Source organism: Bos indicus, chromosome 23 (genome assembly GCF_029378745.1).
Source record: "Bos indicus isolate NIAB-ARS_2022 breed Sahiwal x Tharparkar chromosome 23, NIAB-ARS_B.indTharparkar_mat_pri_1.0, whole genome shotgun sequence".
NCBI classification, from domain to species: Eukaryota; Metazoa; Chordata; class Mammalia; order Artiodactyla; family Bovidae; genus Bos; species Bos indicus.
The window spans coordinates 10,086,778-10,114,278 of NC_091782.1; the positions used below are offsets into that span (position 1 = coordinate 10,086,778).

The following is a 27,501-nucleotide window of genomic DNA, read 5'->3' on the forward strand; positions in this document are numbered from 1 at the left end:
GCAGGATCTCAGTTCCTTGATCAGGGATTGAACCCCAGGTCCAGGGGGCAGTGAAAGCCTGGAATCCTAACCACGAGGTCACCAGGGAACTTATAAAACCTTTTATTTTGAAATAATTTAAGCTTAGAGAAAAATTTCTAGAATAGTACAGAGAATTACCTACCTTTCACCCAGACTCACCAGCTCATATTTTATCGGGTTTGTTTTCTCACGCCCTCTCTATTTATAGGCATGTCTTTTCTGAGCCATTTAAGTTGGAGACACACCCCTTCACCCTAAATCCTTCACCTTATTGCTGAAGAATAAGAACATTTGTTTATGTAATCGCTGAAGAAGAAGGACATTTGTTTATGTAATCATAGTTCAGCTATCAAATTCAGGGCGTTTAATGTGACCCATATGCAAATTTTATGAAGCTATTGTTTGCCCTGGTGCAGATCCTGAGGGTTGTCTGGTTCCAGTGGCTTCCTGTTACGTCACCAGTTGGTTCTTCACTTTTACATTTACATCAACATTCCTGGAGCACCAGGAGCTGGCCTGTGAGAACTCATGGGGTCCAGGCTGTCCCCCATGGGGCTCACAAGCTAATGGAGGCGACAGGGAGCAGGCCCAGAGGCAGATGCTACATATAAGAAGAATTATGAGGGCTGCTGGCAGAGCTCTGTGAGGATAGAGTGTTCAGAGAAGGCTTCCTGGAGGCGGTGGCTATTCTTGGGCTGTTCTGGAGGATGGATAAAGCTATAGGGAGAGCAGAGGAGGGCGTTTCTGCTGCCATGGGAAGTATGGGGAAAGCCTCAGAGAAAGGAGGCGTGAAGGAGGCCTCTGGGCAGGGGGTGACAAGGACCTGGTGACCCCCCGGCCTTTTCCTCAGGCCCACAGTATGGCAGCTTGGAGCGGGCCTGGGGCGCCATAATGACGGAGGCCGACAAGGTGAGCGAGCTGCACCAGGAGATGAAGAACAGCCTGCTGAACGAGGACCTGGAGAAGGTCAAGAACTGGCAGAAGGACGCCTACCACAAGCAGATCATGGGCGGCTTCAAGGAGACCAAGGAGGCTGAGGACGGCTTCCGCAAGGCCCAGAAGCCCTGGGCCAAGAAGATGAAGGAGGTGCCTGGTGGGCGGGCGGCTGCCACGGAAGGGGCGAGGCCAGGCGGCAGGGCTCAGGGGGGCAGACTGAGCCAAGAAAAGGCGTCTACAGACGCTGTAGGCAGTGCGCTGCCCCCTGGGATTGTGCCCACAGGGAGCAGCACTGCCTGCCAGGAGGAAGCATCCGCAGATAGGGCCGGCCCTGCAGGGCCTAACAGGAGGGTGTCTGTGGGGGCCGGCAGTACTCAGGTGGGTGGGCACTGCCCCCGAATGTCTGGAGCCGGGGCCTGCACCGCTTCTTCCTTTTGAGAATGTATGCTTGCAGCTCCCAGCGGAACGGACAGGAGGGACGGGTGGACAGTGATCTCGGCTCCTACATACGAGTAGGCGCCCTGCCCCCTCGCCTCCCTCCCCACAGCTAGAGGCAGCCAAGAAGGCCTACCATCTGGCTTGCAAAGAGGAGAAGCTGGCCGTGACCCGGGAGATGAACAGCAAGACGGAGCAGTCGGTCACACCCGAGCAGCAGAAGAAGCTGCAGGACAAAGTGGACAAGTGCAAGCAGGACGTGCAGAAGGTTCCGGCTGGGCTGGGGTCTGGGGCCCCTTGGAGTGGGTGGCAGCTGGGAGCTGCAGGCCTGGGTCTTACTCCCCTTTGCCCTGGTGCCCATAGACGCAGGAGAAGTATGAGAAGGTGCTGGACGACGTGGGCAAGACCACGCCCCAGTACATGGAGGGCATGGAGCAGGTGTTTGAGCAGTGCCAGCAGTTTGAGGAAAAGCGGCTGGTCTTCCTCAAGGAGGTGCTGCTGGACATCAAACGTCATCTCAACCTGGCTGAGAGCAGCAGGTAGCTGGGGATGGCGGCGCAGGGGCGGGGTGGGGGAGGTGGGCAGCAGGGTTTCCTGGGCCCTCATTCCAGTAGCAGGAAGGGAGGGCAGGGCTGCAGGGGCCGGTGGTTGCCTGGGTGAGCGCTGAGGCAAGCCAGGCCCTCAGGAAAGGTGCTTGGATGGATGGGCAAGCGGCTAAAATGGGGATGGAGAAGGACATGCCTGGAGCTGCCCACTCAGAGATTGCACTTAGAAAGCCACCTGATTCCTGGCTTCCGGCACCCTGCTCCTCTGGACGGGCCCTCACTGAAGCTTGGGTGCATCTTGCCCTGAACCGCCCGTCCCCTCCACGCACAGCTACGTTCAAGTGTACCGGGAGCTGGAGCAGGCCATCCGGGGGGCCGATGCCCAGGACGACCTCAGATGGTTCCGCAGCACCAGTGGCCCTGGCATGCCCATGAACTGGCCCCAGTTTGAGGTGAGGATGTGTGGGGATGGGGTAGAGGGATCCCAAACTGCTGGAAGGAGCCTCTGGGGGCAGCCCCCCAGCCTGACTGCTCCCCTCCCCTGGTACCCTCCAGGAGTGGAACCCAGACCTCCCTCACACCGCTGCCAAGAAGGAGAAACAGCCCAAGAAGGCAGAGGGGGCAGCGCTGACCAATGCTGCTGGCGTGGTGGAGTCCACGTCTCAGGCTGGGGACCGTGGCAGGTAAGTGCCTCCTCTGGAGCCTCCTGGGGGCCTGGGGAGCCCCCACACTGGGGCCACTGAGTTTTACCTTAGAAGATAAGAAATGGTTTAAATCAGGACAACCTTGTGCTCCTCTCAGAGACAGAGGTAGCCAGTCTGTGAGAGCTCCTACAAGATGTGAGGCACTGTGCTGTTTTCCGTAAATTATCTCGTTGAATATTCCCATTTTACAGATAGAGAAACCGATACCCAGAGAGGGTAAGTGACTTGCCCAAGGTCACACAGCTCGTTTCGTAAGCCTCAGAGCCAAGATATGTTGTCCAAGAGGTCTGGCCCCAGAATCCTCACTCACTTATATATATAGCTTCCCTGGTGGCTCAATGGTGAGGAGTCCACCTGCCAGTGCAGGAGCCTCAGGTTCAATCTCTGGGTTGGGAAGATCCCAGTCCAGTATTCTTGCCTGGGAAATCCCCTGGACAGAGGAAGCTGACGGGCTATAGTACATGGTGTCACAAAAGAGCTGGGCATGACTTAGTGACTAAAAATGAGCTTGGCTCATCTCTTTTTTTTTCTTCCAGTTTTAATGCGATATGATTGACATACAGCACTAAGTTTAAGGTGTACAAAATAATGATGTGACTTACAGACATCATGACTTATAGACAGGAATGATTATCACCATAAATTGAGTAAAACATCCATCATCTCCTATAAATTCAAGGTTATTAAGGAATTAGGAAAGAGTTGTTTTCCTGGCGGTGAGAGCTCAGGATTTACTGTCTTAACGTTCATAGATAACACGCAGCAGTGTTGATTTATCGTGTTGCACATTAATTAACATGATGCTCCTCCTACTGGAATGCTCACTCTTAGTCACTGGGTTGTACTGCCCCTCTCAGATGGGGGGTCAGATGTTCTCTGGGGTCTCCTTCAGCACCCACTCACTCCAGGGCTGAGTGATGCTAATAGTCCTGCTTCCCGTGTGTTTAAAGAGCCGTCAGTGAGGGCTCCCTCTTACAAGGCCTGCTCCGGCTTCTGTGGGATTTGGGGTCAGCACCCTGGTTGGGAGGGGGCAGCCCTAGGGACCAGGTGAGGGGCCGCTCAGGCCAGGTCCTGTCCCTGCGCCTCAGTGTTAGCAGCTACGACAGGGGCCAGACTTACGCCACCGAGTGGTCGGACGATGAGAGCGGGAACCCGTTTGGGGGCAGTGAGGCCAACGGAGGCTCCAACCCCTTTGACGAGGACGCCAAGGGAGTGCGCGTGCGGGCGCTCTACGACTACGACGGCCAAGAGCAGGACGAGCTCAGCTTCAAGGCCGGTGAGGGGGCGGGCCCGGTGGGCGAGACCAGGGATGTGACCCGTGCCCCGGGGGGCAAGATCTGGGGGTGACCCGTGCCCTGAGGGCAAGACCTGGGGTGACCCGTGCCCCAGGGGCAAGACCTGGGCTGGAGAGCCGGGGCGGACTCTAAGGATGGCAGCGGGGTGCCAGGGGTGGGATCTGGACCTGAGAATAGGGTGAGGGAGGGCCGGAAGGCCGACTGTGGGGGAGCCTGAAGGCAAGGGGGGCCGGGGGAGGGATCGGAGCGGGGAAATGAAGCTGGAGGTGTGGCCTGGGCCTCCCAGGTGGAGCTGAGACCCAGATTAGCTGGTGGCTGGGCCGCACCTGCATGTCGCGAGGTGTGGGTGGAGCTGGTCCCCGGGGCGGGCACTAATGCGGGGAGGAGGGTGTTGGGGTGGGCCCAGCCTAATCAGAGGGCTTCCGGGGAAGGTTGGGGTGGAGGTCCCACTCAGGCTCAGGTCAGTCAGCTCCTCCGTGTCCTCTCCCTCCCTAGGAGACGAGCTCACCAAGCTGGGCGAGGAGGATGAGCAGGGTTGGTGCCGCGGGCGGCTGGACAGCGGGCAGCTGGGACTCTACCCCGCCAACTACGTGGAGGTCGTCTAGCGGCCCCGCCCCCCCCCAGCCCAAGCTCCTCACCCGCCGCCCCCCTCCCTGCCGCCTCCCGCCCCCCCACCCCCTGCCATAGAGTTCCAGACATATTTTCCGATCAAGCTTTTATTTTTTTAAAAGTCAAAACAGAACAAAACAAAAAATATAAAGAGACGGAGCATTTGCAGGGCTGCCTGGAGGCCAGGGTGGTGGGACTTGGGGTGATGGCCCCAGGGCAGGTGAGGGTTTAGAACTTAGCCCGACAGCGACATCATCACATCTGCTCTTCAGATCCCACCAAAGAGTCTCCTGCACCCGAAGGGGTGTCTCCTGGACCCTTCCATCCTCGGTGCCCCCAGCCTTTCCTCCCCGCCACGCTCATCCCCACCCCCGGCTGCCAGCGCCTGCCCCTAGTCTCCAGGCCTGGTTTTCTTGCCCTCTGCCTCATGCCCCACCCTGCTCCCCTCCCACCACCTACTCTTAGAGGCCTCCTCTGAAGACCCCCGAGAAGGGGGCCACCCCTTTAGTCTTCCACTCTGCCTGGGGGAGTGCCCTTCTCCTAGCCTCGTCCCTGAGGACTGGTGGGGCTGGAGGAGGGACGGTCACCCCCCTCTTCTCCGACAGAGGTTTCTGGGGTCCCTAGACTCCTCAAGACAAGCAGAGGCGTTAGCTGGAGTTGCGGACAGTGCCACTGGTGTAGGAGGAGGGGTGAACAGGGATGGGGTCGGGGAGGGGATAAGACCCCACTGGGGCTCTTTTTTCCAGCTGTCGGCAGGTTGGGCCCAGTCTCTTCCCCAGAGCCAGACACCGCCTCCCAGTCACTAGCAGAGGCCCCATCCCGCTCTCAGGCAGCAGGGAGGGGGCCCCAAAGCCCAGGGCAAAGCCAGCAACAGTAGCAGCCTCCTCCCGTTTCCTGGGGAGGAGGGCATCTTGCCCGCCCTCCCTCCCTCTCTCTCTCTCTCCCATCTCTCCAAGTCCACCGAAAACTGTAGATCCACCAGGCTAAACCGGCCTCGCCTCCCTCCTCCCTCCTCCACGCCCCTGCTCTGGTCTGCCCAAGGAGGCTCCGCAGAGGATCAGGCAGGGGAACGCCTGCGGCCGGCAGGGAGGGCCTGGGTCTGCAGGTGCCCTGGCCTCCGGAGCAGCACCGTCACCGGGTCTTTCTTCTTGTCCCCCACCCCCGCCAACTCCAGCCCTGGCCCCTCGCAGCCCCTCCCGCTGGTGGCCCCCATCTCTGCACGCCTGGGTCTCAGGGAAAGGACTCCCGTGGGCGGGAGGGGGCCAAGGGCCTCCCGAGAGCAGCAGTGTCTGCTGAGGCAGGTGGACGGAGGCCGTGCCGGCCTAGCAGGTGTTCGCACCAGGGCGCAGCCAGCCTGGCCCATAGAGTGGGGAGCCGCCCGGGCAGACCAGGACCCCCAGGCCGGGGAAGGACGGGAAGCGGCATCTCTGAGGCCCTGGGACTTCCTGCAGCAGCAGGGGAGGCCGCTGCTCAGGGCGCCGAGCCTTGGGGCTGCGGACACCCCACGCACTCTGCCCTGGTGGCGCTTGGTCTCCAGGTAACGACAGCACGACCCCCGGCCCCTCTGCCACCCTCGGTCTTCTTTTGCTCCCTGCTGCGTTTGCCCAGAGCCCACTCAGGAGGTCCCAGACCCCAGCCTCCAGGCCCTGTGCCTAGTCCTGTGGGCCCAGAGGACCCTGGCAGAGGCGCTGGGGCAGGCCTCCCTCGGGGCCAGGGGACTTTGGGGCTGTGAGGACCCCCCCACTTCAGCACCCCTGTTCTTGTCCCTGTCTGCTCTCTGCGCCTCTGCTGCAGCCTGAGCTGTGACCCAGGCCCCTGAGAGCCTGAAGCAAGATTTCAGAAGCCCTCAGGCCTCCAAACTCCCCAGTTGAAGCCTCTTCAGCTTCTCCCCCAGGCAGGAATTGGGGTAGGGGGCCTCTGTCCTCGCAAAGCAGGAGGCCCGCCCGTTTGCACCCTGGGGCCTGGGCTCCCCTATCCTGGCCCGCGGCCTCCGGGCACCCAGGTGGGGCTGTGGCCCTGGCTGGACCCCAGGCCCATCCCCCTCCACACTCCAGCTGCCGGCTCCAGGGCGGGGACTCGAAACCCCTTTCCTTCTGAGCAACCACCTCCACGGGCCCACTGGGGACCCCTTTCTCTCATCCCCAGGCTCCTCAGGACCCCAGGGAAGGAGGGTCTCCCACCCGAAATCCCCCTGAGCCCCACCTGTCAGTGCTGGCATCGGGCACTCAACACCGAGCGTGGGCGCCCACACCCACCGCCTCTTGTAGCCCCCCCCCCCCCCACCAACCCCCTTGATGCTGCGTGGACCGCCCCGCGGGGCTCGGGGCTCAGCGGCGAGTACTGTGTTCTGTCCCCAGTGAAGCCCCATTTCTGTGGTCCGGCTCTGCAAGGAGCCAGGGCTGCCCCGCCGCCCGCCACCCCAGGCTTCCTGACTCCGTTAGTCCAACACTTGTGAAACTCCGAGAAGTGCTGTGGTCTCAGCAACGCACCTGTTTTGTACACAATTGTGTAATTTAAAGGTGTATAAATACAGATATATATATATATAAGTTGTGATTGTACAACTGTGGATAAAGTCCAGAACTGTGTCAACCTGGCTGGACATGTGTCCTTTTGAGTCTTGCGTGTCTCAGGCTCTTGTGAGTTCTCTACAGCTGGAGTCCGTTGGGGAGGTGGTGCCCCAGGGTGCTATCCTGGGGGAGCACCAAGGGTGGGGGGCCCCGGGGCCTGTCTATGCAGGGAAGCTCACCCTAGATGCTCTCTGAGGCGCCAAGACTGTGGCCTTTAGGGTCCTGGGCACCTGGTGATGAGCACTGGCCAGGAGAGCTGGGGCATCTGGGGTCCCAAACTTATGGTTCAAGGGTGAATTTGACTCCCAAGTAGGTTCAATTTTTGAAGCGAAATTCTAAAAGTGACTACGGAGGTCTGTGGCTCGTGGCTGTCCACAGTCCCAGGCTCCCTGTGCTGTGATATCAGTCACGCTGCACTTTTGCCTGACCTCGGACTGCGTTTCTGTGTGGGACCCCTCCGGGGGCCAGACTGGGGCTCTGAGCCCCTGGCTCCATCCCAGCCTCAGCTCCAGGCCCGGTTCCTGCTCCAGCCTCCCCCACTCCAGCCAGACCCCCTCCGGGGCAGGCAGGAGTCCCAGGTCTAGTCCCAGTCCGGCCGTCGGTTCACGGTGTCCCAGTCACCAGCCTGGGCCTTACCCCCGTTGGTTAGATGTCTCTCTGAGGCCCTTCTGGCCCCGACAGCCTGGCAGGGTCCCAACACAAAACCATCGTTCAAGGCAAATACACTAGAGTCCCGTCACCCCCCACCCTCACTGCTTTGCCCCAGCCTCAGGGCATGCTCATTTGACCTGGGGACACTGTCTGCTTCTCTCCCATATTCTTCATCCCCAGATCCACCTCCAGGGACACGCCCCTGGTCTGAGTCGAACAGAGAACTCTTCAGATAAAGGCACGAGTTGACCTCGAAGTATTTGGACAGGCTGTTCCGTGCAGAGCCCTGGAGGCGGGCTGCCCTGAAGAAGGTCAGGGAGGAGGTCCTAGGCTAGATGGGGCTCTGACGGGCAGTGTGCGTGCAGGAGGAAGAGGCTTCTGGAGTTTGCTGCCAGCACACGGGGTGTCACCGGATGGGTGTGTGCCCGCCAGGGACCTGTGTGCCTCTGTGCCTCGTGGCAGATCCACCCAGCAGGGAGTGGCCCCCTGCCCCCCCGCGGCGCGGGTGCCATTCTGATGCAGCTCCAGCTCCCCACTCCTCACCCTGATCCCCTTCCCCCCTTCCCTCCAGCCCCAGCCTGCGATCGGAGGCGCTCCAGTGCCTGCTAGGGACCTGAGAGCAGGTGGCTCGAGGGACTCCGGTGGGGGTGGGGGGCGGGGGAAGGCTGGAGACAAAACCAGTTTAGCAAAGCTGAGCTGGGTTCTGGCTGGGGTCCCAGCCCGCCCCCTCCCCAGGGGTGGGCAGACAGCAGGGGCCCAGCGAGGCACCGGCCTGGGGCAGGCCCCCCACCCCCGCCTCCTCAGGTGCAGTCCCAGCTGACATGCCAAGGTGCTGTTTGCTCACTGCCAGGAGTAAACGTTCTTCTGGAGACAATAAAATTGCTGAGGGCACAAGGTGCAGCACAGGCAGTGTTTAACCCTCAGTGGTCGAGGCGCCGCTGGCTGGCTCCCCATCCCAACTCCCGGGAAGCTGAGCCTTACAGAGGCGAGGGCAGGAGCGGGAGGCAAGGAGGGGTGGAGAGAGCCCTGTCCTTGTGGGCTCGGTCCGGGTTCTGCCGCTGATCAGCCGTGTGACTGGGAGCGAGCGCTTAACTGCTCTGAGCCTCAGTTCCTCAGCTGCAAAGTTGCGGGTGGGGGTAACCTCACAGTTTCTGTTGAGCGTCCCTTGGATTGCAAGGAGATCCAACCAGTCCATCCTAAAGGAAATCAGCCCTGAACATTCACTGAAAGGACTGATGCTGAAGTCGAAGCTCCAGTACTTTGGCCACTTGATGTGAAAAGCTGACTCATTGGAAAAGACCCTGATGCTGGGAAAGATTGAAGGCAGGAGGAGAAGGGGATGACAGAGGATGAGATGGCTGGATGGCATCACCAACTCAATGGACATGAGTTTGAACCAATTCTGGGAGATGGTGGAGGTGAGAGAAGCCTGGCGTGCTGCATTCCATGGGGTGGCAAAGAGTCAGACACAACTGAGCGGCTGAACGACAACAAATGGCAAAAAAGCCGTCGAAGCACCTGGTCAGCCCTCAGGACACCTGAGCTGGATGAATAAACGTGAGGCGGGGTGTGAGGAAGCTGAGTGCCTTTGCCCAGGAGAAAGGGTCCCATCTCCCCCCCAGCTCACAAACACTCAGACCCGCCCCCTCCCATCATGGGCTCTGGCCTCTGACACCCCACTCACAGGGCTCACAGCTTCAGTACCACTGAGGCCTCGAGAGAGGAACTGCCCACAAGCCAGTCTCTCTTCCCCTGTTCACTGCAGGGCCGGCGTCCCAAGAGGAGGGCTGAAGGCCCCGCTCTCCCACAGCACGGCTGCCCATCCCAGAGCCCCCGGGTTGGCCCAGCAGCGGCCAGGCTGTGGGTCCCCTCGCAGGAAGGGCAGCCCTCAGCCCCTCCGGGGGGAAGTCCTGACTCCCGACAGAGCATGAGGACAGAAGGATGCCACCACCTCTCCAGTCCTGTGGGAGACCCTCCTCAGCTCCAGCCCACCCCGCTTCCAGCTCCCCTTTCCAGCACCCCCTTCCAGCCCACACCAGGCCAGGGGAGACGAGGGCCCCTCCAGCCCCTCGTGGGCCTTGAGGACTCACTGCCTTTCTCCCACTGCTTCTACCCATCAGCTGTCCCTTTCCTGTTAGGCTCAGCTCAATGCCGTCTCCTCCAGGAAGCCTCCCTTGACCACCCCAGGTCCCTGTGACCACAACAACTTGAGTATGGATGGCCTCCGGGCTGTGCTTCACACTCACTGCAGACACTGGGACCACATCAGTTCCCTAGGTTCTTTATTATCCGTCCCCAGGGCACCCCTGGCTTCCCAACTCGGGGGTCCAGATGTCTCCTGGCACCATGCCAGGCGCAGTGCCGGACGGGCAACAGAGGGCACTGGAGGGCAAGTGGCCTTGGCCAAGTCACTGCCATTCTGTCGGCTCTGCTCCGGAACATCTGGGGTCAGAGGCTGCAACGGAGTGTGGGGCCCTTCCCTGGGGAGCCATGAACACCGAGGACAGCCCTACCTCCCTCCATCCTCCAGTGGACTGGCCGTGGAGCAGTCAGGCCCAAGGGGGAAGCACCCTCCGACCCTGGGGCTGTCTTCCCAGAGAGCTCACTGACATCTCTGGGAGCAGTGGGGCATCCCCTCCCTGACCTTGAACTCTGGATGCCACAGACTGCCCTCTTTCCCAGCTCTGGGTCTGGCCGAAGCAGGGCAGGCAGGAGGGAGGTCTGGCAAGGGCATGTTTCAGGCCTGGGACCCGGCACTCAGATGGGGTGCACGAACTGGTAGACCAGGCGCTGGGAGATGTCGGGCTTGCGGATGATGCCCTTCTTGTAATACTGGCGGATGGAGCGGCTCAGCTTGTCGTAGTTCATGGCGGGGCGGTTCTTCCGGATGCCCCACAGCCGGGCCACCTGCGCGGAGTCCTCGATTTTGAAGATGCCTGGGGTAGCGGGGGGCCCAGGGAGAGCCAGCAGAGCAGGAGGGAGAGAGACCAAGACCAGCAGATCAGCCTCGCAGAGTCAGGGAAGCCGGGGTCGCCCCGGGGCCGGGCCAGGCTGTGGGGCCACAGACTGTCTCCCCTGGGTGTGCTGAGGGTTAAATCAACGTGTGGGGAGGTGTAGCACAGGGCCCTGGAAGTGGGGGATCCTACTGTGGACTCACAGACCTCCTGGGTTCAGGGTGAGCCTGCAGTGGGTGACTCAGGGCCTTGAAGGCCTGGCCCTTGCCAGCGCCGGCTCCTAAACACCCAACACTGAAGCCCTGTGGGGCTCCAGGCTGTGGACACGGCTCATTTCACAAGGTCACCTGTGCAGTTTCCCAGCCTGCAAGACCTCTGTGGGATTCTCAGCCGCTTCGGCCCACACAGCTGTTTCTGGCAGGATGAATTGGTAAGAGACGGTTGAAAGAGTGGATTGGGAACCAAGACCACCTGGGTTGGAATCCTGGCTCAGCCGTTTTCCAGCTTTAGAAGCTGAGACCCCCTTTTTCCAGTCAGTTAGAGGGGTTTGTGGTGACCACCGTCTTGGTGAGTGGTTATAGAAAGTCCTTGGAGCAGAGCCAGGAGGAAGGGGCTATTACTAATATCCCCAGTTCTCCATCTAAAGCACCTGGCAAAACCCAGGTAAGCACACCCTCTCCAGGCAGGCTTCCCAGATCACCCCTCCGTTCCCTGATCTCCCTGTCTTCTATCGTGGGATGGTCTCCCTGGGGGACCGGCTCACTCTGTCTCAAATACACACACGGGATCACCACACCTCGTGTAGGAACTTCCCCAGCCCTCCTAAGCCCTTTCCCTTCCCGAGCTCTGCACTCAGTCCCAGGGTCGCTCCTCTCTGAGGTCCTCCTCAACCCAGGTACAGCTGGTCCCATCACAGCCAGATGCGTTCTGCACACCAGCTCATTTCACTGCTGGTTTTCCTATAAGACTGTAGGTCCCTAGAGGATGGGGTGTCACTGAATCCTCCCCACAGCTCCAGGACCCTATAATCCTCCATAAATGTTGGCTGAGCAAGTGTGGAACCGGAGGAAGTGCTCAATGAAGGCTTGTTGGATGACTGAATCTAATCTGTTTCACAAATACGAAGATTGGAGTCCGGGTACTCATAGCTACTAACGGCAGAATGGGAACTAGAACCCAGGTTTCTCGGCTCTGGGCCTTTTCCAAAACACACACCCGCACACCATCCAGCCCTGTGCTGTCCAGAGCAGTCACCACTAGCCACATGTGGCTGTGAGTCCTTGAAAAGTAGCCAGTCTGAATTGAGATGCAGTGTAAGCATGAAATACACACCAGATTTGAAAGACTTAATAAAACATCTCATTAATAATTTTATAGCAACTATATGTTGAGATTAGAAGAATGTATAATATTGGATTAGATAGACGTATTATTAAAATTAACTGTACCTGTTTTTAAGCATTTTAAACTGTGGCTACTTGAAAATCTAACACTGCCTGTATGGTTTGCTCTGTATTTCTCACGGGACACCACCAGCTTCCTCAGTGCAGCTCTGAGGTTTTGAGGGTGGAGACTGTGTCCCATGCTCAGCAGAGTTGTACGGCCCTGCTGTGTCCTGGGCATGCGGCCGCTGGGGACCCTCAGCAGGCAGAGCCTGGCAGGGGACAGGTGTGGACACAGATTGCACAGACCCTGGGCTGGTTCAGGGTCCAGTGAGAGTGCGTGTGTGATATTCAAGGCAAAGGTGGGGGCGGCTGCAGCCCCCTGCCCAGCGCCTGGCAGGACCACAGCTCCCCGCAATCTCACAGCCTCCCTGTCCTGCCCCCAACACCACTCACCCTTCTCCTTGTTGAGCCACCGGATGAAGCGGCCGTAGCTGTGCGGCTTCAGCAGCAGCTCCTTGAGAAACTGCCAGAGGTGGATGGGCTGCCCGGAGCAGGACGAGTCCACCTCGCTGTCCGTCCAGCTCTCCTCGCTGGTCGAGGCTGGGCGGTCAGGGGGTGGTGGTGAGAGGGGAGCCCCAGTCCTCAGTGGCCGCCACCCCGTCGCCCCCCAGACCCGGAGCTCTGGCCTCCTGCCTCCTTGCCCTGCCCAACTCACCGCAGAAGTGAATTGCCCCCGGGGACGTCCTCTCTTTCATCCAGGCAGCTGCGGGGCAAGGAGGGGAAGTTGGGACCCCAGAGAGACGCCCCCCCAAGGGAGGAGGAGGGCGTTTGGGTGGAACTGTGGGGTTATAGAAGCCCCACCCCACCCCCGCCCGGTGGCTCTCTCCCTCCTGCCAATCTGAGAGACAAGCTGCTTACAGAGCTGCTTCCTGGAAGAAAGTTTAGGATTTGGCAGCTGAGAGGGGCCTTCTGCGTGCGGCCCCTGGTTCAGAGAGGAGAGCGCATGTTGAGCCCTGCTGGTCAACTGTGAAACGGGCCTGGGACACCCCCTCACAGGTCTTGCACGGATGCGTGGTGATGAGGTCTGCACGGTGTCCCACTCAGAACCCAGCATAACAAAAATACTCCCTGCCCTCCAGCTGCCAGCTCCCTGTACCCTTCCACCTCTCCGGCTTCCTACCTGCCTCCCTCCCTAGAAAAGGCAGTGGGAGGCGGAGGCAGCCGCCTTCTGCCCACACTACCACCTGGCTCTCAGCCTGGCACTGCACACTGTTCTTGCCAGCCCCTGGCAGGTGGCCTGGGCTGGGGGCTGGACACTGGTCTCTGATCGGGCCATGAGAGTGGGACCTGTCCCTTCATTCATCCTGGGCCCCAAGGGGCAGGGCCGTGACTCAGGGAGCAGGGGACACAGGTTTAATCCCTGGTTTGGGAAGCTCCCACTTGCCACAGGGCAACTAAGCTCATGTATCACAGCTGCTAAGCCTGTGTGCCTTCGAGCTCGTGCTCTGCAACAAGAAAAGCTGCAGCAGTGAGAAGTCCGTGCCCTGCAACGAAGAGTAGCCCCACTCGCCACGACTAGAGAAAGCCCACTGGCAGCAATGACAACCCAGGGCAACAACAACAACAATTAATAAAAACAAATAAATCAAAAAAAAAGGGAATTCTCTGGCAGTCCAGCGGTTAGAGCTCTGTGCTTTTGCTGCCAAGGGCCTGGGTTCAATCCCTGGTTGGGGAACTGAGATCCCAAAAGCCATGTAGTCACACACACACACACACACACACACACAAATTAAAAATAGGTCTGCTGTACAAACAATGAAGGGGAACAAGGTCCAAGATACACTGTCCAGTACAGAGCAGCGTGATACTCACACTATTTGTGTTAGGAAAGGGTGGAAGTCACGCTTACTCTTGCTTGTATACGCATAGACTTCCCTTAGCAAGGCATCCGAGAAACGGGCCACAGTGAGGGGGACTGGGGGGGCCAGGGGAGGGACGAGCGAGGGGTACCCCCAAGGTATACTGTGGTTCACAACAGTCTGTTTTTAAAAAAATTCTGTACATTTATTGCCTTATTTCTGCTTTAATGAACTACAACACAAACACGACATTTTTACAAGGACAGGGAAGGAGGACTTCGGAGTATCCAATGTCCTGCGTCCTCACGGTCTAAGTTATACTTTTAACTTGCTGCGTGTTCTGTCCTGGGTTCTGTGGCCTTGATCAGGGTAGGCAGAGGGTTGGGGTTGGAGGGCTCACCCAGGGTCCAGGGAGGCAGCGGTCACTGGGGCCAGGATTCAGAACGGAACCCAGGTTGGCACAAGGGGCTGCTTCCCCCGTAACCCACAGGCAGGCATCCTGGCCTAACTTCTCCCCTGATGTCCCCGGCTTGGAGCCTGGGGGTGGGGTGGGGGGTGGTCCACCCACCTGATTTCCAGATGTCCAGATGGGCGTGCAGCACGTCCCCGCCCAGGGGCGAGCGCTGGCGGAACTGCTCCTCGGACATGGCACACAGCTCCTTGCCCCCCAGCTCTTGGAAGGCCTTGCCCACGGGGGGCAGCCGGTACTGGTGCTCCGTCCACAGCAGCCACTTCTGCACGTTGCCAGGGCTCCAGTCCACAGGGTCTGAGCAAGAGACACTCTTTCAGCCCCGGAGTCTGCTTGAAGGCTCTGCCCCCGGGGGCCCCCTCTGCCCTGATGGAGCCCCCCGTGGGAACCTATGCTCTCCTGGAATGGCCTCCAGGCCAGACAGAGGCTTGAGGGGTTCTGTGGAGGGGGGTACCCAAGAAGAGAGGGGATAAGGGGAAGGATCCAGGGCCCCAAAAGCAAACATGGCTCAGGGCAAGGGGGGGGGGCTGGAGCTTCTGCACCTCCATCTCACCTGGACCTCAGCTCCTTCCAGACCCCCCCAGTCCCTCCAAAGGGCCCTTTGGGGAGCCCCAGCCCTGGAGGGGACAGTGACACTATACCAGAGACACCCCAGCTTCTTTCCCAGATTCCTCTTGCCCTCCCGAAACCCTCAAAGGACCAGAGAAAAACCCACCCAGGGATGGGCCCCACCGCCGCCTCACACCGTGTTCCAACGAGGAGGAAGCCAAGACACTGAGGGGCTCCCTCCCCTCGTCCAGCACCTAACAAAGGGCTGGCTGTCAGGGCGCTGCTCAGCCCACGTGCACCGAGTGGGCGAAGGGCAGGACGCAGGGTGCTCGTGGGACCGAGGCCTAGAGGGGCGTCCCTGGCTGAGCTCCAGTCGTCTCCCTGGGGAGCCGCCCTGGGGTGAACCCAGCAGGGCGCTCGGGCGGGGACCCAGCTGCGGCTCAGACACAATAGGGCCTCCAAGTGAACGCCACGCTCTAAGCGGGTGACCTGCAGACCGACCTGCCCCCACCTAATAAACCCATTTTCCTCCCCAGGGTCAAAGCCATTTGTTTCTGTCCCTATTGTTCACAGGGCAGGGCCCTCCCCAGCCCTGGGCGGGAGTGGAGGCACCGTGGGAAAACCTCCGAGGTGGGGGCTGGCTGCGGCGTTGGGCCACTGGGGGCGGGGGCCCTGAGCACGGGCTGCCTCAAGGGGGGCCCCTGCTGAGACTATTGTGGGGTAGGGGCTGGGCCCAGATGACTTTGGGGAGGAGGAGTCGGGCCTGAGGACCTTTCCTGTGTGGGAGGCTCAGACGCCAGGGCGCGAAGGCCAAGGAGATACTTCAGACACACCCAAAGCTGGAGAGGCAAAGCGGGTCGGGACGGGGCCCCAGCAGCCCCTCAACCGGCAGCATCAGCTCTGCAACCATACCCTCCCAGACCCTGCACACACACACACACACACACACACACACACACACACACACGCCTCACCTCCTCAAGCCTGCACCCCCACTGGACCAGAGACACATTGATCCATTTATCTATGATCTGTTTCGTCATTGTAACGTCAGCTTCATGAACAGAGGAGCCTTTCTGCTGTGTCCACGCTGAATCCCCCATATAAGGGATAAGGGCATATTAAGTGATTGTGTGTTGAGCATCTATCAAGTCCAAGGTACCATCCCAGGAACCGGGGGTGTGTGTGCGTGCTCAGTTGCTTCACTCGTGTCCAATTCTTTGTAACCCCATGGACTGTAACTTCCCAGGCTCCTCTGATGGGATTCTCCAAGCAAGCATACTGGAGTGGGTTGCCTTGCCCTCTGGGGGATCTTCCCGACCCAGGGATTGAACTGGCATCTCCTGAATTGGTAGGCAGATTCTTTAGCTGAGCCACAGGGGAGGCAGGAGTTAGTGAAAATCCCTGTCCTCGGGGCATGTACATTCCATTGAGGGAGACAGGCGGGGAACAAGATAAACATGCTGCAAATCAGACGGTAGGAACCTCGAGAGAAATAGAGCAGGTTGGAGGACTGAGAGGTGGGGGTCTGGGCAGCAGTTTCAGTAGAAGGGTCAGGAAAGGCCTCATCGAGATGATGCCATTTGAATCAAGGCCTGAAGGAGGTGAGGGGTGAGCCAAGTAGATATTTGAGGGAAGAGCACTCTGGGTTGAGGAACTAGCGAGTACAAAGGTCCTGAGGCATGAGCGTTGTGGGGATGGCAAAGAGGCAGGAGAGTCTGAAGTAGAACAGGCCGGGGGACTGTGGACTGATGTGTGAGAGGAGGTAGGCCAGATGGTGCAGAGCTCATATTAATTCACCAGGTGCCTGCCACGTGGGGACACCAGGCTGGCGTGGCCGGGGCGCAGAGAGGCTGAGAACCTGGGCTCCCAGGCTTGCCGCTGCTGTGTTAGGGGCTGGCTGCACGTGGAGAAGCACCAGCATCTCTGGGGGTGACCATGGTGCGCCAGGCGGCACCCTTGCCCCTCCCAGTGGCCTCCGCTGGCAGAGGGGCTCACCTGCCGTGATGTTGAGCAGCTTGCAGGCCGTCTCGATGTCCTTGAGCACCTCGCCCACCACCATGGACTGCACCTGCTCCAGTGAGTGCTCCTCCAGGGTCAGCCCGCCCGGGGCCAGGTCCAGGCTGCCCCCTGGGGCTTGGCTGTCGATGACCGGGCACTGCTCGGGCTCGTCAGGCGGCTCCACCCGCGTGCTGGCCCCGGGGCCCTTGGCCACCCAGCTGCTGTCCTCGGGATACAGCATGTCAAAGTAGGAGAGGTAGAAGGTGGGCAGGCCCTGCTCAGGGGTGGCAGGCGGGCTGGGGCTCCAGTCCCGCCGCTCGGGCCCCGTCCCCGCCGCAGCCGCCTTCTCCAGGCCTGTCCGCAGCGCGCTGTCCGGGGGCAGTAGGAGGCGGCCGGGTGGCCCGGGGCTCAGGCCCGGGCTGGCGCTGCCCATGCTGCTCGGGCTGGCGGCTGTGTCTACAGAAACAGAAGAGGAGAAAGAGTCAGGCCCCGGTTGCTTCCCTGTCCCCGTGGGGGCCGCTAAGCTGGTTATGGAGATGAGGAGCCCAGTGGGCAGCGGCCGGGCCTGGGAGAGAGCCGGGGCTTCCGGGTCACTGGGCAGCTGAGACGGGGCTGGGCAGACGGGCCTTGTGGCTGAGACGGGGGGAGGTGCAGAGCTGCAAACAGACGGCTCCCTCACTCCCCAGGGAAGCCGGGGTGCTGGGAGCAGTGTATTTTTACGCAAGTAACCTGTTTAAAACAATCTCCTGAGGTGCTTGATCTCATTCGGTCCTCACAAAGGAAGGCACAATTAGTTCCATTTGGCAGATGAGCAAACTGAGGCCTGGACAAGGCGGCTGGCCCCCGACCCAGATCCCAGTCTGCTGTCCGGTCGAGGAAGCTCCTTCTGTGGTGCTGGTGGTGGTTTGATTGCTAAGTCGTGTCTGCCTCCTGTGACCCCATGGACTACAGCCCCCCAGGCTCCTCCGTCCATGGGATTCTCCAGGCAAGAATACTGGAGTGGGTTGCCATTTCCTTCTCCAGGGATCTTCCTGACCCAGGGATAGAACTTAGGTCTCCTGCACTGCAGGCAGATTCCTAATCTTTTCTGCTGGAGCAGAGCTTGTTTCCGATTATTCTGCCCTTGAGGAGGGTAGGGAAGGGAAAAGGTCACCATACTCTCCCAGGGGGCCAGGTGAAGACAGCAAGGAGCAAGTGAGGGCGTGGCAGGGCGAAGCCCCCCCAGATCGGGTAGGCGGCCCCCTGCCCCTCCCACAGGCCGGTTTTGTGAGCTCTGTTGCTCAGTCGTGTCTGACTCTTTGTGACCCCATGGACTGTATCCCGCCAGGCTCCTCTGTCCATGGGATTCCCTAGGCAGGAATACTGGAGTATTCTTGACCCAGAGATTGATCCCGGGTCTCCTGCATTGCAGGTGGACTCTTTACCACTGGGCCACCAGGGGAGCCCCACAGGGTCACGTGGGGAGTATGGATAAACTCCCAGCCCAACGCTGCTGAGGGAGCCCCCCAGCAACACAGGTACGTGTGTGCGCGGCGCCACCCCCACTCAGGGCCAGGCTCCCGGCACCTGCCCCGCCTCGTCCTGCCCTGAAGGGTGCTGCCACAGCCTCTCCCAGCCCCCGGGGACCTCTCCTCTCCCCTCACACCTTGGAGGAACTTGCAGCTCCCAGCTGGGAGGTGCCCACGTGTAAGTTTACAACAGCCCACTTTCCCCACAGCTACAGGGGCTGGAGAGAAGGCCGAGGCCCAAGGGGACAAACGAGGCCCTCGGCAAGTCACCCCCACTCCCCCTGGCCCCACAAGGCCACCCAGGGGGCACCGCTTGGCCTCCACACGAAGAACTAGAGGCCTCCCTCCCATCGGTCTCCAGGCTCTGCTGCCCTCCACCCAGACCCTTTTCTCTAGCCCCACGTTGGAGCACAGCACTGGGACTCCATATTGGAGGTTTGGGTAAAGCAGGGGACTTGCAAGGTGTACGTATATCAAAGAACTGGGGGTCCCTGGGATACTTCCGTGGCTTAAGAGTCAAGAATACATCAGGACAGATGTGGGAAATGACCAACAAATACATGCTCCCCGTAACACAGATAAACCTGATAAGGGCAAGTTCATATGTGTCCTTTCTTGGGGGTATTTATACTTTGAACAGTGTTCTCAAAATGTGCCTGGATCAGCAGCAGCAGCAGCACCTAGGAGCTTATGAGGAACTCGAATTTTCAGGCCCACAGCAGAGCTACTGAATCAGAAGCTCAGGGGTAGGGAGGAAGGCCCAGCAAGGCATTTCTTTTCTTTTTTTTTTTTTCTGGCCACATCTCACGCTTGCGTGAGCTTGGGCTTCCCTTGTGGCTCAGCTGGTAAAGAATCCTCCTGCAATGAGGGAGACCTGGGTTCAATCCCTGGGTTGGGAAGATCCCCTGGAGAAGGGAAAGGCTACCCACCCCAATATTCTGGCCTGGAGAATTCCATGGACTGTATAGTGTATGGGGTTGCAAAGAGTCGGACACGACTGAGCGGCTTTCACACACTCTACACTTGTGGAAACTCAGTTCCTTGACCAGGGATTGAACCTGTACTCCCTACGGTGGAAGTTGAGAGTCCTCATCACTGGATTGCCAGGGAATTCCCAGCAATGTGTTTCAACAGGCCCTTTGATTGTGATGGGGGTTCAAGTTTGAGAACCGCTGCTTTGAAGGCACCTGGCCAGGATGAGGGGAGGTTTCACTAGAAGCTCTGTAGACCTGCTCAGCTGCAATGTGCAGGTGGGGTAGAGAAAGAGGCCCGTCTGGAAGGTTCTGGCTGCTATACCTAGGGCTGCAGCTTCTGCATGCAACTCAGAAAATAATGCCCTTTCCTCTCTGGGTAGTGTGGCTTGGCGAGTGGAGCCCAAGTGGAACTCAGCTCCCCCTTGTCCCTCACCCTCGTGCAGTACCCAACCTGCCCAACCTGACTTGGCAGCTCTGCTCTTCCTGTGGCACAGAGAATGCCAGCAAGAAAGAAAGGTGTTCCCTTTCATTTCAAGTCTCCCTTTCAAGTTCCTTTAAGTGACAAGGAAGGAAAGGTCGGGGTGGGGTGGGGTGGGCAGGGTTGGGGGGGCCAGGATTGCGGGGGACAGAGGGCAGGCCTGGAATCATTTCAAGTCCTTCTGTGCAAACACACATGTGTGCTGTGGGCCCATATTATTTACCCAGGCAGAGCCAACAGCCCGCTCTGCCCTGAGTCCCCACCCCGGCCTGTGCCCACACCCTACCCCCCGGGGAGCCCCACCCCTGGAGAGCCCCCTCAACCCCACCCTTCCCTCATCACCCCCCTGCCTGCCTCCTGCCCCATCCACGTCCCCAGAACTCCCTGACCTGCCACGTTAGGACAGTCCCTGCCAACACCTTGGGCCGTGTGCCAGGGAGACGGAATCTTTTCCAACAGGCAGGAGAAATTGCCTCCCTCATGGCCCTCCTGTTTGCTTGGCCTCGGTCACAGGTAGGACGGGGGCACAGTGGCGCGAGGGGTCAGTGAGGATGAATGGCTAGGGCAGGGGGCAGCATTGGCCAGGCGAGGACATGACGACACATCCCTGACACATTGGTCAAGCAACTTCGGAAGTCCTCGCCTTCGCCCCCTTCCCGAGAGGGCCTGAGCACTCATCCCTGCACTGCGGTGGGGAACTGAACCACTCAGAGGCAGGTCTTCTGGCTCCTGGCCAGAGGATCCTTCACCAGCAGAGACCTCCCGCCTTCTCCTCCACACCCCACATTCCAGCCCCCCGTCACCTTGCCCCTAAATGCCAAGGAACCTGCTCTCAGCCAAGGCTTGGTCCCAGCTCCAACACCTCCCTGGTGAAAAAGAAGTTAATGATTAACTGTGTGGCGGGAGGAAAGAGCCCATGGCCTGCAGGTGGGACGCAGTATGGAAGGCTGAGCCCAGCCCAGGGGACCTGGGTTTTCTGGTCAACGAGCTGGGAGCTGGTGTGCCCAGCCTGCAACTCTTGCATCTTCTCCAGGCTCTAGGGCTGAACCCGGGAGGGCAGAGAACGCATGTCAAGTACCTCCTATGCCCAGGGCATGTGTACATGTTACCCTTTTACTACCTACAGGGACTCAGGAGCCCTGTTTTGTGGATGTGGACAGTAGAGCTCAGAGAGGCCATGCAGCTTGCCCGAGGGCCCCAGCTGGCCATGGGTGGCCTCTGCTCTTGTACCACGTGCCCTCGGAGTCTCCTGCTCTGGCTGGTCCCATCTCCCCAGGGCCCTACCCACCTCCTGATTGGCCAGCTTGGTCCTCCAAAGTCCATTCGCACCTCCTATCCGCTCACTCCACTGCACAGTCAAGCTTGCTTCCCTCCAACATCCTTTCATTGGGCAGCCCTGGGCTCTAGAACCTCCCATGGCTCCCCACCGCCTGCCCTGCCTGATCCCAGGGGCTGGTGCCCACCTCTGAACATTGGAGCTCAGAGCCCAGAGCGGGAAACAGATTTATTCACTGGTTAGGGGCAGGGTCCAGAGCAAAGCACATATCCCGGCTCTGATGGGAACTGTGTTTCTCCCTCGGACCCTGAGCTGTGGGCCTGACTCGGCTTTTCTTCTCTATTTTCTCTTGTTTTCGCTGGTCCTCTGCCCACAATGCCCCTTCCTTCTCATCACAGTTCAGCCCAAAGTCCTCCCCAGCCACTCCCTCCTCTGACTTCTCAGTTCTCCCCATCTGTGCAGTTCAGCCGTGAGTACATTCGTGGGTGATGGTCTCCACACGGGGACACTGGGAAAATAGGCTTGGAGAATGGCCGGGAGGTATCTGTAGTCACACAGCACAGCCTGGATCACTGTGCCCTAGGGTCCTGCGACAAATCCGGGCTCTGTCAGGTCCTGGTCCCTCCCAACAGCCCAGGCTCAAGGGGCTGCCCGTCTCCTGAGCGATGCCTCCAGCTCCCAAAACCTCGAGCTGATCTTTTCTGGATTAGGGCTCAGCATGTCCTGGTTCCCTCCTGCCCAAGAGGCACTGGCTCTGACTCCAGACAAAGAAGTTTGGTAACAGCTGGTAGAGGCCAAGACCCAGAGACAGGGCAGACTCACGTGGCTGCAGCCGGAGGGATTACCACCTTGGCCCCTTCTCTCCGCACCTCGTGGTCCCCCAGGAAGACAGAGTAGGGAGAGGGGGCAGGGGGACCCAAAGTCAGAGATTTACAGCAGCTGTTTCCTGCCCCTCGGGACCACCTGGACATTAGAAAGATGCTCAGACAGCCCCGGGGAGTCACCAGGAGGTCTTTACTGAGGCCCGGGAGGTCATGAGGGTGGAGCCTGTCTCTCATCCTGCTCAGATCTTACACCCAGTGGGCTTGTTCGGGGGAGGGCAGAAATATGCCTCGAGCCCTCACCTCAATCCTGAGACACAACCTTAGTCTGCCCAGGGCCCAGGATTGCAGGCCCTGGGAGGAGAGGGGAGGGGCTGGGGCAAGGTGTGACAGGCCTGCCACTCCGCCCAGAGGCTCCTTGCTCCAGCACCTGGGGGCAGACCGCCTCTGGTTTCCCCACTATCGGCCCTTCCCTCCCTCCATCCCAGCCTCTGGGTCCACATAAATGGGTCTGAATCAGGGGGCTTCAGGAGTGCGCCTCCTGGGAGCCCTGCAGAGTGGGCAGGGACCACGTGGGCCTGTCCCCTCAACCCGAGGCAGTCGGTCAGCACCTTGGAGAGAAGCCGGGCCTGCCCAGGCCAGTGCCCAGGGCCCGCCTGCTGCAGTCTGAAGCCTCCCTGCCTCTGGCCTCGGCCTTCCTGCTGCCCTAGACAGGCCCTTCCCGCCCTGCCCACTGCCCCCGTCCAGCCCCCCTCACTGCTCCTGGGACAGCTGCTACACTTCCAGGAAAAGGCAGCTCCCCTGCCTTCCAAGACTGCTCTTCAAACTAGCTAGATCCAGGGACTTCTCTGGTGATCCAGTGGCTAGGGTTCCAGGCTTTCACTGCTGAGGGCACAGGTTCAATCCCTGGTCAGGGAACTAAGATACCGCACACCGCACAGCGCAGCCAACATAAAAGAGAGGAATGAGCCGGAAACAACCAGCAGGAGCAAAAGGTCGACCTGGGGAGATCTAACTTGGGGAGCCAGCCCACAGGCCTAGGGAGGCCTGGGAGCAGGGTCGGGCCAAGCAGCAGGAGGATGGGGGCGGGGAACAAAAAGAGTCAAGGGACATCAAGGAGCTGTGGTCAGCTCAGAGGGTAAAAGTGTCTGCTTGCAATGAGGGAGACCTGGGTTCAATCCCCGGGTCAGGAAGGTCCCCTGGAGAAGGAGATGGCCACCCACTCCAGTGTTCTTGCCTGGAGAATCCCGTGGACAGAGAGGAGCCTGGTGGGTTGCAGTCCATGGGGTCGCACAGAGCGACTTTGCTTTCTGTGTTGCCCACCGTTCCCGTGGGCAGCCAGGAGCCCGAGGCGGGAGTATGTACCAGCACTACCTCCCATTCGTTCCCGCATGGGGGGATCACAGGCATCCACTTCCTGTCCTCCCCCATCCCGCCTCACCGACACCACTTCCAGCCCTTCCAGGGACAAGGTGAAGGCCAAATAAATAAACTGCTTGGGCTCCCCCACGGTCTCCTGGGGCAGCCAGGATTGTTCCCACCTGACAGGCAGGGGCGGTGAGTGCCTGGGGGCATGTGTCCATGGTGACCGGGCAGGGACTGGGAGTCAAGGCTGAGCTCCGCCCTCTTTCCTGCTGAAGTCTTGGCACCTTCCAACTTCTAGGGTCACCCCTGTTGCCTTGCCCAGGCTACCTGCGGAGCAAGCCCCACAAAAGTTGCATTGGGGGGGGTCTGGGTGGCATGGATGCCTGAAGCCTGCAGGTACAGGGATCCCCCTCAGCCCCAAGCTCAGCCCTGTATTCGAGTTTGCTCCAAAGGGGTGGGAGGCCTGGAAAGAACTTGAGGCCCCAGCATCTGGAGACGGGGATTCATAATCTGCTCTGTTTCCACCATATCTGAGGCCCTGGGCAGCCCCTGGTCTCCGTGGCCTCAGTCTCCTCCTCTGTTCTCCCAGGAGGTAAGTCAGCTCCCAGAGCTCTTCTGGTCCAGACACTGATTGGAGTCTGTGACCCCCATGACCTCCATCGTGCCCGCCAGGCTGTCTTGGGTTGGACATCAGAGGCAGGAAGAACTGGTCCCAGCAGCCTTCAGGCCAACTCGCTGCTGCAAGAGCAGAGACCTGGGCCCCACCCTGTTACCAGGTCCAGGTGCTGGGACCCTAACCCAGGCGGTCACCCCCAGACCCTCTCCTCAACCCCAGAGCTGGAGCGAAAAGGAAGGGCCCCTTGGATTCTGGCGGGACCATAAGGACCTCATCAGCCCTTCCTACAGCCCAGGAAGGGCTCTGGCCCATGTGACTCCCTCAGAGTCCCCCTCCGGGCCCTGGCCTAGGAGGAGTGACCTGGAGGAGTCTGGAGGCCCTGAAAAGCGGGAGAGGAGAATCTGGCAGGGGGCATCTCCTGTACTGGGAACATGCAAACGAGGCAGGGGAAGGAGCCTGGCATTAAATGTCAGGAAGGGCCCAGGGCAACTCAGCTTGTGCAAAGTTTGCTTTGGGAAGAGTTGTTCCACCTGACAGGCCACTCTCTTGGCTGGGGGTGCAGGGTGGGGCATGGAACAGGGTGGGGGCAGGGGAGGGTCCCACACTATTTTGAGCCCTAACCCTAGCTCCAGCAGTTGGGCAAGAAACTCAGTTGAATGTCTGTTGAATGGGCTGTTAATAGCAGGTCTTAAAGGGGTTGTGGAGATTGAGGGGGACGGTGGATGGAAATTCCTGGCGAATTACAATGGGCTGAGCTTTCAGGAAGGTGGCAGGTGAGGGGATGGGGCTGGAGGAGAGGGAGGGAAAGGTAACAGGGTGAAGAGTGAGGGGAACCAAGGAAGAAGCAGGTGGTGATGCTGGACGGAGGGGCAGGCCCGAAGGGTGGAGTCTGGGGGAGAGTTGAAAATGGTGATGGGAGAGGCCTGGAGCTTGCCCCAAGGTCAGCCTGCTCTCTAGCCTGGTCCAGGGCAGCTGCTGGCTTCACTCACTTCTCCACGGCCTCTAGGAGGAGCCCAAGCCAGAGGCCCCCACTTCCCCTGACCTCAGCCTAGGAGACCAGACTGAGAAAGCACACAAGCTTCACAAAGCAGCAAATCCCGCCAGCCAGCCTGCCTCCACCAACTCCTACACAGCCTTCAAAACCCCTCTCCAGGTTGCTCCTTCCAAGAAGCTTCCTTTCACAGAGGAGGCCACCTTATCTAACCTGCTGCAAGCGCAGGGAGTCAGAGTGGCTTGCCTGAGGTCACACCTTGCGGGTTCTGACCGGCCCCTTCTTGCCCTCCGCCAGAGGGCCTTGAGCCCAGTTCCATTCAAGCTGCACCAAGTCGGTCGGCACACAGTTGTGCTCTGGTTTGTTCCGGGGTTATTCCCTTTATGGCTGCAACCACCTCCGTAGCAGGAAGTGGGCTCTCCTGGTTCTTCCACTCACTGCCAGGGTCACACTTTCTGAGCATTGATTGAGCACCTACGGAGTTCTACCCTATTTCCTCAGGCTCGGTTGACAAGAGAAGTTTTGTGTAATCCAGAAGCTTATGGCAACCAAGTGACACAGCACCTGCCAAAGTGTTTTATAATCAGTAACACAATAACCGAGTCTGGCAGGGGCTGAGTTTTCAGCTCTGGGCCCCTCATGCTGCCTATTAGGCTCTCAAAGGGGCAGGTGGTCCCTGACCCCATGAGAGACCACCTCCTCCACACCCCAATCTCCCGGGAACTCTGAATTCTGAATTTTGGGGGAGCTCTGAGCAGCTGGGTGGGGGGAGTCCCTGGCTCTGGCCCTCTCCCCAGTGATCAGGGGTGAAGGGACTGGCTGGCTGAGCTGAGCCCTGGCCTGGGCACCCCGTCTGATGGGTAATCTCCTGCCTGCCACCTGGGGCCTGGGGCAGCCCCAGCGCCTGTTTGCTCTGTTACTCAGCCGAGCAGCTGGGAAGATGGTTGCTTTACTGGGGGGTGGCTGTGAAGCTGTTTATCAGGGAGGTAGGGGCAGGAAGTGAGGCCAAGTCCCAGCCCTGGCTAAAGAGGAGCAGAAAGGCCATGGCTGTCAGGCAGGGGATAGCCGGCTTGAGGCCTGGCTGCAGGCTGCTGGGTGGGCCCAGCTGCAGAAGAGAGGGGCCCCGGGCTAGCTCAGGTCACTGCCCCCACCCTGCATGCACGCGTGCACACACACCTTGTCCAGCTCCAGGGGAGGTTCCAGCCACTGAGACCCTTCAGCCCTCCACATTGTCAACCCCACCACGCAGTTCCTTCCCTCCCCACAGGAGGCACCTGGCAAGTCCTAGAAAGGGGCACCTCCAGGTCCCCCTGCCCTCACCCGCACTGTTCTCCCCACGTGCCCAGAGGCACTGTGCCTCCCCGGGGACCCAAGGCGATCACTCAGATCCCCTGGTTCCCGTGCTCACCACGCCCGCCCCACCCCTCCAAGCCCCTGGGCTCTGGGACCGTAGCCCCTGCTCCAACCCCAGACCCTGGCCCTGACCCAGAGCCTCCAGGTTCCAGCAGGGCCCTGCCCACTCGTGACCAGGCTCTGAGAGACCCTGCCCCTGGCACAGCGGCCGTGCTGGCAGCCACAGAAAGGCTGCTTGTGTTTCACTAGCCAAGCAGAACCAGCCTGGTCTCGGGGCCGAGGCTCCGCACCTGCAAAGCCGCCTCCCCTCAGGCTGCGCAGGGTGGGCTCAGTGTGGAGCCCAGACGGGGTCATCACAGAGGTGGGGCATCACAGGCCGCCCTCCCCAGGCCGGGGGGCTCAACCGGGCTCTATGGTCAGCCTGGGGTTGGGGGCAGACCAGGCAGGCAGCATGCACAGGGATCGGGGCTTCTGAGGGTAAAGGACCCAGATCAGGGTCATCAACACTTGGGAACCCGGCGTTGAAAGTTCCCTCCACCACCCACCTCCTCAGAGCTGGCAGGGGAAAGCCCCCATGGCCGGGCACTGCCCCCCACCAGACTTACCCGTTAGCTGCCTGGTGCCCAAGGTGTCGTCCGCAGCGGCGCCAACCTTGGGGGCCAGGGGGAGGCGCAGGCAGCTGGGACCACTGCTGGGTCTCAGCCAGGCATCTGGGGTGCCGGCGGTACCAGGGGCCGGCAGGACTGAGGGCAAAGGTGGCACTCGGGTGGGCCGCCGGGGGCCTGGCCACCCTCGACGGGCAGCTCTCTGAGGTCTCAGGGCTGCGCACCCCGTAGGGAGCCCCCCTGCCCCCAGCTCAGGGCCACTTGCTGGCACTGTGGCAAGACCCAGCCGGGGGGCTTACAAGAGAGGCTGCAGTGGGCTCAGGGGACCGGGTCTGCGGGGCAGTGTGGACGCGGGCGGAGTGCAGGAATGTGCTGGGAGGAAGTTAGGCGGCATGAGATGAAGAGTTGGCCGGGGCCTGATTTCCCATTATAAGTAATCCTTCCGTATTTACCTGAACAAATACGCTCCCTGCTTACCTCAGACCACAGACGGACTCCTGGTTAACCCTTGCAGGCCTCCCCCTCCTCGCT

General features: G+C 60.0%; 2 protein-coding genes across 6 annotated transcripts in view; one reads left to right on the forward strand and one right to left on the reverse strand.

The window, feature by feature from the left end:
* Positions 1-7,137, forward strand: part of PACSIN1 (protein kinase C and casein kinase substrate in neurons 1) — a 65,062-nt gene extending 57,925 nt beyond the window's left edge. For all 3 annotated transcript variants that reach the window (XM_070777852.1, XM_019986300.2, XM_019986301.2), the window contains exons 4-10: positions 872-1,107; positions 1,505-1,660; positions 1,756-1,931; positions 2,269-2,389; positions 2,493-2,620; positions 3,730-3,917; positions 4,432-7,137. In XM_070777852.1, the coding sequence (XP_070633953.1) occupies positions 872-1,107; positions 1,505-1,660; positions 1,756-1,931; positions 2,269-2,389; positions 2,493-2,620; positions 3,730-3,917; positions 4,432-4,541 (1,115 nt within the window). In that variant the 3' untranslated portion in view covers positions 4,542-7,137. The remainder of the gene's footprint in view (positions 1-871; positions 1,108-1,504; positions 1,661-1,755; positions 1,932-2,268; positions 2,390-2,492; positions 2,621-3,729; positions 3,918-4,431) is intronic.
* A 2,894-nt stretch (positions 7,138-10,031) lies between these two features.
* On the reverse strand, positions 10,032-27,403 carry SPDEF (SAM pointed domain containing ETS transcription factor). 3 transcript variants are annotated; one of them, XM_070777854.1, is made up of 7 exons: positions 26,971-27,402; positions 23,582-23,732; positions 16,981-17,439; positions 14,533-14,730; positions 12,821-12,868; positions 12,559-12,705; positions 10,032-10,702 (listed from the first exon to the last, which is right to left on the reverse strand). In XM_070777854.1, the coding sequence occupies exons 2-7, from the start codon at positions 23,613-23,615 to the stop codon at positions 10,524-10,526; spliced, it is 1,065 nt and encodes a 354-aa protein (XP_070633955.1). In that variant the 5' UTR covers positions 23,616-23,732; positions 26,971-27,402; the 3' UTR covers positions 10,032-10,523. The 3 variants fall into 3 exon arrangements, with proteins under 3 accessions (XP_070633955.1, XP_070633956.1, XP_019841849.1); XM_070777855.1 differs by lacking the exon at positions 12,821-12,868 and having other exon boundaries at positions 26,971-27,403; XM_019986290.2 differs by lacking the exon at positions 23,582-23,732.
* Between the last annotated feature and the right edge of the window lie 98 nt (positions 27,404-27,501).

Excerpts from the sequence above, each read along its gene's own strand:
- SPDEF (XM_070777854.1), bottom strand. The coding sequence starts at position 23,615 with ATGCCCCCAGGCACTCACCGCCCCTGCCTGTCAG. Across the intron at positions 17,440-23,581 it reads TCACCGCCCCTGCCTGTCAG|ACACAGCCGCCAGCCCGAGC; the intron begins GTGGGAACAATC and ends CTGTTTCTGTAG. Across the intron at positions 12,706-12,820 it reads GGGGGCAATTCACTTCTGCG|CCTCGACCAGCGAGGAGAGC; the intron begins GTGAGTTGGGCA and ends CTGACCGCCCAG.